General features: G+C 40.7%; 1 protein-coding gene across 2 annotated transcripts; it reads left to right on the top strand.

The window, feature by feature from the left end:
• LOC112813401 (spindlin-2) lies at positions 1-1,972 on the top strand. Of its 2 annotated transcripts, none has more exons than XM_073890155.1 (2): positions 1-292; positions 1,017-1,972. In XM_073890155.1, the coding sequence occupies exon 2, from the start codon at positions 1,039-1,041 to the stop codon at positions 1,813-1,815; it is 777 nt and encodes a 258-aa protein (XP_073746256.1). In that variant the 5' UTR covers positions 1-292; positions 1,017-1,038; the 3' UTR covers positions 1,816-1,972. The 2 variants fall into 2 exon arrangements, with proteins under 2 accessions (XP_073746256.1, XP_073746255.1); XM_073890154.1 differs by having other exon boundaries at positions 1-339.
• Positions 1,973-11,980: the final 10,008 nt, after the last annotated feature.

The raw sequence follows: 11,980 nt of genomic DNA, 5'->3' as shown, positions 1-11,980 counted from the left end.
AGGAGGCCTCTCTCCTGGCAGGAAGCTGCGCTACGGGAAGAGGGAGGAGACTGCGGCGGCGGCAGAGGCTGGTGGGAGCCAGATGTGGCAGAGCAGCTGCCGCCAACAGTGAGGCTGAGGGTCCGTGAGCCGAGTGCTGGGGACACTGCATCAATCCGCTTCACCTTCCTCACTGCCCTCCAATACACGTTTCCCGTCTACGGATCCTCCCCTCTCAGCTCGTGCAAGCCCTCAGCTCATCGCCTGCTGATCCTCTTTCACCACTGGCTCAGAGCGGAGGCAGCGCTGCAAGGTGTCCCATTTGGGCACGTGAGGGCCGCGATCCCCGGACTTGGGGAGGTGGGCCCTGGACTAGAAAACTGGAGGATGGGGGTTGGTGGGTGCCCGGCGGGAAAACTGGGGTCGATGCTCCGATGGGTGATGAGGGAGACTAAGAAGGGTAATTTGGGGACTGTGGTGTGTGTGTTGGGGGGAGCTGAAAAGCACCTGAATGATGTACAAAGGTAGCCAGGCATGAAAATACATTTGTTGTAGGAGCTCAACAGGAATATGGGGATGACCAGGAAGAGACATGAAGGAGAGATGAACACCAGCCATGGGGATGGGAGGCAAAAGGGATGAAGAATAGATGGCAATAGGAAGGGGACAAGGGGAGTGACAACATTAGTAGAAAAGGAGTAATGGCGTGGGGGCTAAGAAATGGTAAATATTTGTGTTTGGGATGGGGGCTCTAGGATGGCAACAGAGGATCAGGCATTATGCAAAAGAGCCTACTCCCTCTATCTGGGGCCTCAACCCACTACAACCACCACAACCACCCCCTCTCTAATCCTGCAGCACAGCCAAAGAAGCCTAGAGGGAGGGCACTGAAGGCAAATATGCAATAGCATCTTGATATCCAGTATTCCTGCTGGACACATCTGAATAACTTGGGCAGAATGTACGTGGTCCCCGGGGAATTTGCAATACAGAGGGAAAAAAGCTCACACTATAATACACCAAATATTTCTCCCTAGCATCTTTCCACTTCCTGCAGGTATGAAGACCCTTCACAAAAAGGCAGCTGCGGGGCAGCAAACCAGGGAAACTGTTGATCATCACATTGGATCTGCAAATATGAGGAAGAAAAAGACCTGTCAAAAGAAACAGAGGGGCAGACCTTCATCCCAGCCTCGAAGAAACATAGTGGGCTGCAGAATTTCACATGGATGGAAGGAAGGTGATGAGCCCATCACCCAGTGGAAAGGAACCGTTCTGGATCAGGTGCCTATCAATCCCTCTCTTTATCTGGTCAAATATGATGGAATTGACTGTGTCTATGGACTGGAACTTCACAGAGATGAAAGGATTTTAAAGCTTAAAATCCTTCCTGATAAGGTGCCATTTTCTCGAGTCAAAGATGCGCACCTTGCAAATACCATAATTGGTAAAGCTGTGGAACATATGTTTGAGGGTGAGCATGGTTCTAAGGATGAATGGAGGGGAATGGTCTTAGCCCAAGCACCTATCATGAAAGCCTGGTTTTATATTACCTATGAGAAGGATCCTGTTTTATACATGTACCAACTTCTAGATGATTACAGAGAAGGAGACCTCCGTATCATGCCAGAGTCCAGTGAGTCTCCTCCAGCAGAGAGGGAGCCAGAAGGAGTTATAGATGGCCTCATAGGTAAACATGTGGAATATACCAAAGAAGATGGCTCCAAAAGGACAGGCAAGGTCATTCACCAAGTCAAAGCCAAACCCTCTGTGTATTTCATCAAGTTTGATGATGATTTCCATATCTATGTCTATGATTTGGTGAAAAAGTCCTAACTGTTAGGGTAAACTTTGCCACATTTGTGGAGGCAAAAATATGTTTTGGATACACACAAAAATGTTACTTTTCAGTGCATTTAAACTTAAGGATCCTTTTTAACCCAAAATCTTAACCAGCATAACTGTTATTTGTTATGAAAAATACAATTGTATATGGACATGACATACTGTGTAAGGAATTTGTCTTGTTGAAAAGAATGGGTGTGTTTGGTGGCTGGAGCATGAAAGGAAGGGACAGCTGTAAATGCAGGCTATGGATAAACTTAGGCTACTATCATAATTAGTCATCTAAAAAAGGAATAGGAATTAGCTGGTCTGGTCTAGAGAGGGAGGAGGAGAAGGAACTAGAGATGGGCTGTGGGGGGAGGGAGAAGGGGAGGTGACTGTTTATGAAGAGGTGGGGCAGAGCCAGAAATCGAGAGGCTTTCTGGGGGAGGGATGACCTAAGAGAGAGGCACCCAACTGGGAGGGGGTGGAGAATTAACAGAGAGAGAATGAGATCTTGGGGATTAGAGGAAAACAGAATACCTTGAGAAGAAAGGGAGAAAAAGAAGCTTTGAAGAGGTCCAGAGCAAGGGGAAGAAAGAATTTGGCAGGAATCTGGAGAGGGGCTAAAGGATACTCAAAAGGAGGGTCTATGCATGAGTAAGGAGCCAGAGGGGGAGGAACACTGAAGAAGAAAGAATTCCAAGGAGAAAGACTGATAGAGGAAGTGAGAACAGAGAAGGAGGTGTGGGGAGTGGGGCCCCTGAGAGATGGGGAGGCCCAGGAAAAAGTTGGACTTCTGGCAGTATCCACATTGTTCTCCCTAGCTCTGTGCTGGAAGGATGTGACAGCTGTCAAAGAACCAAATGGATTGGAAGTTCCCTAGAATGGCATTTTGACAGGGATGACTCAAGAGTTAAGCAGGAGCCAACTTTATACCGAAAAGGCTTTTCTTACTTCAGAGAGCTCATGCCACACCTGCCGAGTAGAACCCCAAGCCTTAGCCTAAACACACTGACCTGACACCCCATGAGCAGGGGGCTATGAACAACCTCCTCACTTTTCCCAGAGGACCCAGGTGCAGTAAATCTTGGACCTGAAGTTCTTGGTTCATTCCCCCTATGCTGGATAAACTGTTCTTGTGGGGAATGGGTCAGCGGGGTGCTCAGGACTTAGATGTGCCACCTTGGGTTTGGAAAGTATTTTATCAAAATAAAAAAAAAAAAAGGAACCTTGCTGAACACAAGTAAAGGAGTCCCCTCACTGTTCTTTTTCCTACTGGGCTGTGCCTTGCCTCCCTATAGAGGAGGGGCATCAGAGGATTGAGCCTAATGTTTCTCTCCAGGACATGGGGAGTACTTGACAGTCCATGCTTCTCTCAGCAGCTGCCTGAAACCACAGGTGGCTCCACCCAATGCTTCACTGAATGGAGGTCCACTGCCTCCAGAAGCCACATTCAGACTATACCCCGACAAAGCTGGTGGCTACCGACCCTTCACAGGTACATCCTGGCCAGTCTTGCCCACCCCAAGCACACAGGGAAGCTGTGATGGAAGTTTGCACAGTTCTGTTTCCAGGTGAGATGAATGGCATGGAGCAGTTGGGCTGGGAGTTATGACTTTGTATAACTAACTCCTTCAACTGTATAATGCCACATAGAGGGGTGGTGGATTGTGGGGAGAGGGTGAAATAATCCCAATAAAGTCCCTCAGAAATACTGTGTCCTGACACATTGGGTCTGTGTCCTCTTTTTCTCCTCCCTCCTTGCCTTTCCCAGTCCTACTGTGGAAGTTTCCTTCAAAAGCCTCTCTCTGGTTTCCCCACCTCACACTTCACTAAAATATACCCCTACCCTCAAAGAAAGAGTTAAGGTGACCCCACTGCCCAGGCTTCTCTAACTCCATGCATAAGAGGGGGAGGGAGAGGCAGAGAGCTTCCAGAATTCAAAAGGTGGTAATTCCATTTCATTCTTTCCACCCAGCATAACCTGAAGCTGTTTGCTTCAAGAAATAAAAAAAGGAAGCCTACCTCAGCATAGCACGCATTAGTTTTCTTTCATACATCACAAAATTCAGGCTAGCAAAACACCTACTGGCCACCCATCGGCCAATTTCAGCCAGCTATCATGTTTTGTTTGATCCTGATGTTTTTATTTGTTATTTTTAAATTAGCTACTGAGACATGTGGGAGATTTCACATTACAAAATCCATAATTCTGGCCCGCCTGAAAAAAAAAAAACAATAAACTGAGGATTAGAGCCCATATTCCAGCAAGGATACAAGCAGGGGGGTGTGAGGAAGGTCTCAGCCCATTTTAGACTCTGAATGCTCTCTCAGCTTGGCCATACCTCTAGTTGGCCTGCTTCACTCCAATAAAAATCCCAGTTGTCCCCTGGAGGCATTTGCCTTTATAGTTTTGGAGCTAGATCCATGGGAAACTGCCTAGCCCCCCTTTTGCCTTACTTTCTCCCCATTTGCCTTTGAATTCATTTGTTTTATCTTTGTCCTCCAATACTTACTTTAGGTGGGCTCTCTGCCTGGCAGTTTTCTAGGCACAGGTACTGATGATATAGTAATGAACAAAAGAAATAAATAAAATAATCTTACCCTCATGAGACTTACGTTTTAGTGTGGGAGACAGATAGTAGCCAAGATACAATAAGTAAAATACAAGGTATTTTCAAAGTGGTAAATGTTAAGAAGAAAAAATAAATAAGGCAAGGAATGAAAAATAGAAACTTCAGATTAAAAGCTGAAATTATACAAATAGGGAGTCCGGAGAAGGTCTCACTGAGATCATGACTTTGGAGTAAAGACCTGAAAGCAATTAGAGAACTGGCCCTGTGGCTATCTGGGGAAGGAACATTCCGCATAGAACAACAGCAAGTGTTGAAGCTCCAGCCAGGAGTAATCTTGGCATGTTCAAGGAATACTGAGGATACCAGCATTGCTGAAACTGATTGAGCAAGGTAGAGAATATCAGAAAGTGAGTTCAGAGAAGTGATGTGGATCTGGGAGAAGAAGATAGTTTAGAGACTTTAAGGTCCTAGAATGAAATTTGGTTTATACACTGAAAGTGATGGGGAGCCATTTGAGTATTTTTAGCATAAGCATGACATAATTTATCTCATATTTGAACAGGATCACTCTGGCAACTCTGGAAAGTAATGTGTATGGGGTTCAAAGATAGAAAAAGGGAGTTCAAATATGCTAACAAAACAGTGGAAAGCCCTAGAAATAGGTTTGCATATAGGAAACTTGAATCATAATAAAAGTAACATTTCATATGAATGATGAAAAGACATTTTATTCAATAAATGATGCTGCAATGATTTTTTTGTCATATGCCAAAAAATAAACCCCTAACACAGATAATACATTCCAAATGGGAAAAAAAAGGTAATACTTCAATTTGGAAAGTAGCACTTATAAAACTTTAAAAATATAAAATAGAAGGGGCGCCTGGGTGGCTCAGTCGTTAAGCATCTCCCCTCAGCTCAGGTCATGAACCCAGGGTCTTGGGATCAAGCCCCACATTGGGCTCCCAGCTCAGCAGGAAGCCCGCTTATCCCTCTCCCACTCACCTTCTTTGTGTTCCTGCTCTCGCTATCTCTCTCTCTCTGTCAAATAAATAAATAAAATATTCTTAAGAAATTTTTAAAAATTTTAAAAATTATAAAATAGAAGTTGATATTTATATTTTTTCCTATGAAAATGTGCAAGATTTCATTTCAAGACAAAAAAAACCACAGGTATTAAAGGAAAAATCTAATAAATTTGATTATTTTAAAATAGACATGTTTTCATATTCCTATACATTTTATTCATTTTCATATTGCATATTTTAAAATATGCAAAATCTCAAAACCCATCATATGCAAAGTGGAACAAAATGAGATTAAGCTACAAACTTTGATAGTTAAAATGAATGAAATAACAAAAATATATTCGATGATAAAAAAACAAACAGTCCATAAGAAACTTGGCAAAAAAATATGAACAGGCAATTCACAAAGAGATCACATGATCAAAAAACATATATTACCTTAATCTGCTCCCCATTACCTTATTGTATCTTTTCTATAACATATGTCATCTTCTAACATACTATATAATTTACTTAGTTAATATATATATTGTTTTCCTACCAGAATGTAATCCTTGAAAGTGCATGATTCTCCTTGCTTTGTACTCACCAATGTATTTCAAGTTCCTATAAGAGTACCTGGAATATAGTAGGTGCTTAATACATATCTGTTGACTATATGAATCTCATCATCAAATACAAAAATGGTAATTAAAATAACATGTTTTCACACACATCAGATCAACAGCATATGTGAAGTTTGAAAATATGTATTGACCAGTTAAACAAGTGGCATATTCCATCCACTGTAGGTGAGTGTTTAATCAGAGAGAAATTTGCCATTATCTAGTGATTTTCAAGATGGCATATTTCCAGCAATTTCACTCTTGTATATTGATGGAAGGCAATTTTGTATGTATCTCATATGTTTTTGCACATTTTGCAAGCAAGACACTATTCTTTTTTTAAAAACTATCTTTTGGAAGATGTTTGAATGGGAAACTGCGTTGGAAGATAAAGATAGGATCTCTCTCTGAAGTAAAGAGCAAGTTTACTTAGAATGTTTGGAAGTTAGAGAGTGATTCCCTCTGGAGCAAAGGACAGGAATGCTTTTTCCAATAAAATATTGTCTCCTTCAAGAACAAACAGAAAGGATGCTTCCTGCTCATTATAAAAGTCTGAAGTTTCCACACTGATGTTTCCTCCATTGTAATGCAACCTATCTTATATGTAGGTGTCATGTGACAAATTTGCATCACCCTATGGAAAGTGTGACTTAGTTTTCTAGGATAAAAATACCGATATTCAGACAATTGCTATTACTGCAAATAATGAACTACCCTTTGTCTCTGACTCAGAAGTCTCATGTTTTCTTCAGGCACCCAAGAAACAGTGGCAGACTACATCATTAGCTCACAAATAATTTTATAATCTTCACAGTTCTTGATACTTGTAGCAATGAGGAGAGGATGCTGATAGAAGCATGGCTTTCTGTAAGAGGAAGAATGAAGACCTCACCAGATAATTAATGGAATTTGAAGGTAATTTATGTGAATTGGTGGTGAATTACAGACAAGTTATGAATAAATGCTCTTCCTTCTTTAAATAAGGAGGAATTGGAGAAGTGGTTGCAAGATGAGAGCTGGTGGCTCCCTGTCCACAATGAAGATCAAAGTTTATATGCACCCATCTAACTATGCCAGAAAATTTTGGCAAAGAGAGAAAACCAAACTTCTATGGCTCTGCTAGATAGGGATGCTCTAAACATGATTCTATAAACAAACAAAAAAATAGCAAAATCAGTGAAATTTTGGGGGCAAATTCTGGGTACTCTGGGGGTTACCTCTAAATCTGAGTATATAGTAGGAACAGATGCTTGTATTTTCCTTACCCATAAGGCCCAAATGAGATTCAGCCAAATGTAGAGAAGTGTTAGTGGAACACATAAATCACGCTCACACCAGTCTCCCTGTCTCCTCCTTACTGAATACAATCCCAGGAGGAAAAATGAAAATTACAACTCAGATTAAAGACTTAAAAGAAGCACAGGTAATAAGTAAGAGGTTGAAAGACATGTAAAAGCCCAAGATCCTTTTGCATGCAAGTAAAAATATCTCCAATTATCTTCCTTGTACTCCTTTAGGATTGCCTAAACTCACTCACATTTGCCAAAATTGGATAGGTCAGAATTTAGTGCAAATGCTTCTACACTTTGATTTCCAAAATTTTCACTACATACATGATGCCCTGATTATTGGCAATCAGAAGCCTCCATCTCAACAATTCAGGCTATGGTATCACACATTCCCTAGAAAGGGTAGCCAAGAAACCCCAACAAAATTCCAGAGCCTACTTACCAAGTAATGATTCTCAGTACTATGTAGGCAATATTTATAATACTCATGTAACCAAACTCGAGTATGTCTACCTGATGGACAGCAAACTCAATCATTGAAACATCAGGCAGGCAGCAAGTAAAGAGTTAATTGAGACAAACCAAATGGATAAGGCCTTAAATCTGCCTCCTGGAATGGGGAAAGAACAAGATATATTTTTTGTTTGCTTGTTTGTTTTTTCATGATCATAGGCATTGAGATTGCACACATATTGATGAAAAGTGTGGGGAAATTTATGACTATTCATGAGGAAAGATGAAGCATGTGCATTGAGCAAACATATATGTAACATATATAACATGTTCAATTTGGGGCAAAGACTTACTATCAGAAGGAGGCAAAATTCACCCCTGAAGTCAGGATGTTATCTTAAGAAAAGAAGGTGGAGCTATGGGCATGTTCAGAGAGCTGTATAAACTGGACTGGGTCTTAGGATCCTTATTTAAAGAAAGAAATTCAGGGCCTTGGTTGTTCAAGGCTGGAATCATATCAGTTGATCTTGAGTCCAGGCTTCTTCAGAGACTGGGGGGGGGGGTGTTGTGGGGGGATTTGTTAGTAGGGTCTGAAAAGATATGATGGCTGATTAGAGAGAAATAGTTCTCTGAAAAACAAGCTGTAAGCTTTCTGCTACTTTCAAACCTATTAACCATATGGGGAAGAGTTTCTTTTTTTTAATTTTATTCTGTTATGTTAGTCACCATACAATACATCATTAGTTTTTGATGTGGTGATCCATGCTCCATTGTTTTTGTATAACACCCAGAAATCCATGCAGCACATGCCCTCCTTAATACCCATCACCGGGCTAAACAATCCCCCGTCCCCCCTGCCCTCTAAAACCCTGTTTGTTTCTCAGAGTCCATACTCTCTCATGGTTCATTTCTCCCTCCGATTTCCCTCCCTTCATTTTCCACTTCCTTCTCCTAATGTCCTCCATGCTATTCCTTATGTTCCACAAATAAGTGAAACCATATGATAATTAACTTTCCCTTCTTGACTTATTTCACTTAACATAATCTCCTCCAGTCCCACTAAAGTTGATGTAAAAGTTGGGTATTCACCCTTTCTAACGGCTGAGTAATATTCCGTTGTATATATGGACCACATGTTCTTTATCCATTCATCTGTTGAAGAGCATCTAGGCTCTTTCCACAGTTTGGCTATTGTGGACATTGCTGGTATGAACATTGGGGTGCATATGGCCCTTCTTCTCACTACATCTCTGTCTTTGGGGTAAATATGCAGGAGTGCAATCGCTGGGCCATAGGGTAGCTCTCTTTTTAAATTTTTGAGGCACCTCCACACTGTTTTCCAAAGTGATTGTACCAATTTGCATTCCCACCAACAGTGTAAGATGGTTCCCCTTTCTCCACAACCTCTCCAACATTTGTTGTTTCTTTCCCTGTCCACTTTTTCCATTCTAACGGGTGTAAGGTGGTATCTCAATGTGGTTTTGATTTGAATTTCCCTGATGGCTAATGATGATGAACATTCTTTCATGTGTCTGTTAGCCATTTGTATGTCTTCTTCAGAGAAGTGTCTTTTCATATTTTCTGCCCACTTTTTGACTTGAATATTTGTTTTTTGGGTGTTGAGTTTGAGAAGTTCTTTATAGATACCAGCCCTTTCTCTACAGTGTCATTTGCAAATATCATCTCCCATTCTGTGGGTTGCCTCTTTGTTTTGTTGACTGTTCCTTTTGCTGTGCAGAAGCTTTTGATCTTGATGAAGTCCCAAAAGTTCATTTTTGCTTTTGTTTCACTAGCTTTTGGAGATGTATCTTAAAAGAAGTTCCTGTGGCCGATGTCAAAGAGGTTACTGCCTATGTTCTCCTCTAGGATTGTGATGGATTCCTGTCTCACATTGAGGTATTTCAACCATTTTGAGTTTATCATTGTGTATGGTGTTAGAGAATGGTTGAGTCTCATTATTCTGCATGTGGCTGTCCAATTTTCCCAGCACCATTTACTGAAGAGACTGTCTTTTTTCCATAGCATATTTTTTCCTGATTTGTCAAACATTATTTGACCATAGAGTTGAGGGTCCATATCCGGGTTCTCTATTCTGTTCCATTGGTCTATATGTCTGTTTTTGTGCCAGTACCATGCTATCTTGGAGATCACAGCTTTGTAATATAGCTTGAAATCGGGCAACGTGATGCCCCCAGCTTTGTTTTTCTTTTTCAACATTTCCATGGAAATTCGGGGTCTTTTCTGATTCCATACAAATGTTAGGATTGTTTGTTCCAGCACTTTGAAAAACGTCATTGGAATTTTGATCAGGATGTAATTGAAGGTCTAGATTGCTCTGGGTAGCATAGACATTTTAACAATGTTTATTCTCCCGATCCATGAGCATGGAATACTTTTCCATCTTTTTGTGTCTTCTTCAATTTCTTTCATGAGTGTTCTGTAGTTCCAAGAGTATAGATCCTTTACCTCTTTGGTTAGGTTTATTCCGAGGTATCTTATGATTTTTGGTGCTATTGTAAATGGAATCGTTTCTCTAATTTCTCTTTCTACAGTTGTGTTGTTAGTGTATAAGAAAACAACTGATTTCTTGCACTGATTTTGCATGCTGCCACATTACTGAATTGCTGTGTGAGTTCTAGTAATTTGGGAGTGGAGTCTTGTGGGTTTTCCACATAAAGTATCATGTCGTCTGCGAAAAGAGAGAGTTTGACATCTTCTTTGCCAATTTGAATATAATTCTTTTTGTTGTCTGATTGCTGTTGCTAGGACTTCCAGTACTATGTTGAAAATAGTGGCGAGAGTGGGCATCCTTGACGTGTTCCTGATCTGAAGGGAAAGGCTCTCAGGTTTTCCCCATTGAGGATGATATTCGCTGTGGGTTTTCCATAGATGGATTTTATGAACTTGAGGAATATTCCCTCTATCCCTATACTCTGAAGAGTTTTAATCAGGAAAGGATGCTGTATTTTGTCAAAAGCTTTTTCTGCATCAATTGAGAGGACCATAGGGTTCTTCTCCCTCTGCTTATTAATGTGTTCTATCACATTGACTTGTGAATGTTGAACCAACCTTGCAACCGGGGATAAATCCCACTTGGTCATGGTGGATGATCCTTTAAATGTATTGTTGGATCCTATTAGCTAGGATTTCGTGAAGGATTTTGGAATCCATATTCATCAGGGATATCAGTCTAAAATTCTCCTTTTTGATGGGGTCTTTGACTGGTTTGGGGATTAAGGAAATGCTGGCCTCATGGAATGAGTTTCGAAGTTTTCCTTCTGTTTCTATTTTTTGAAACAGCTTCAGTAGAACAAGTATTATTTCTTCTTTGAATGTTTGGTAGAATTCCCCAGGGAATCCATCAGGCCCTGGACTCTTGTTTTTTGGGAGGTTTTTATCACTGCTTCAATCTCGTTACTGGTGATTGGCCTACTCAGGTAGTCAATTTCTTCCTATTTCAGTCTTGGCAGCTTATGGGTTTCCAGGAAGGCCTCCATTTCATCCAGATTGCTCAGTTTAATGGCATATAGTTGTTCATAATCATTTCTAATAATTCTTTCTTTTTCCTTGGTGTTAGCTGTGATCTCTCCCCTTTCATTCATAATTTTATTCATTTGGGTCCTTTCTCTTTTCTTTTGGATAAGTTTGGCTAGTGGTTTATTGATCTTATGAATTCTTTCAAAGAACCAACTTCTAATTTCGTTGATCTGATCTACTGTGTTTCTGGTTTCTAACTCATTGATCTCTGCTCTAATTTTAATTATTTCTCTTCTAATGCGTGGCTTAGGCATCGTTTGTTGCTTTTTCTCTAGTTCTTTAAGGTGTAGAGTTAGTTGGTAAATTCAGAATTTTTCTATTTTTTTGAGTGAGGCTTGGATGGCTCTGTATTTCCCACTTAGGACCGCCTTTGCAGTATCCCATAGGTTTTGGACTGATGTGTTTTCCTTCTCATTGATTTCTATGAATTGTTTAAGTTCCTCTTTGATTTCCTGGTTGACCCAAACATTCTTGAGCAGAGTGGTCTTTAGCTTCCAAGTGTTTGAATTTCTGCCAAATTTTTTCTTGTGACTGAGTTCCAGTTTTAAAGCATTATGGTCTGAGAATATGCAGGGAATAATCCCAATCTTTTGGTATCAGTTGAGACCTGATTTGTGACCCAGTATGTGGTCTATTCTGGAGAAAGTTCCATGTGAGCTTGAGAAGAATGGGTATTCTGTTTTTTT

This window comes from Callorhinus ursinus, unplaced genomic scaffold (assembly GCF_003265705.2).
Source record: "Callorhinus ursinus isolate GAN/ISIS: 27379988/994484 unplaced genomic scaffold, GSC_fseal_2.0 scaffold130, whole genome shotgun sequence".
Classification (NCBI taxonomy): domain Eukaryota; kingdom Metazoa; phylum Chordata; class Mammalia; order Carnivora; family Otariidae; genus Callorhinus; species Callorhinus ursinus.
This window is presented reverse-complemented; position numbering and strand designations above follow the sequence as displayed.

Bases quoted from the DNA above. Each gene is read 5' to 3' on its own strand.
- LOC112813401 (XM_073890155.1), top strand. From the start codon at position 1,039: ATGAAGACCCTTCACAAAAAGGCAGCTGCGGGGCAGCAAACCAGGGAA.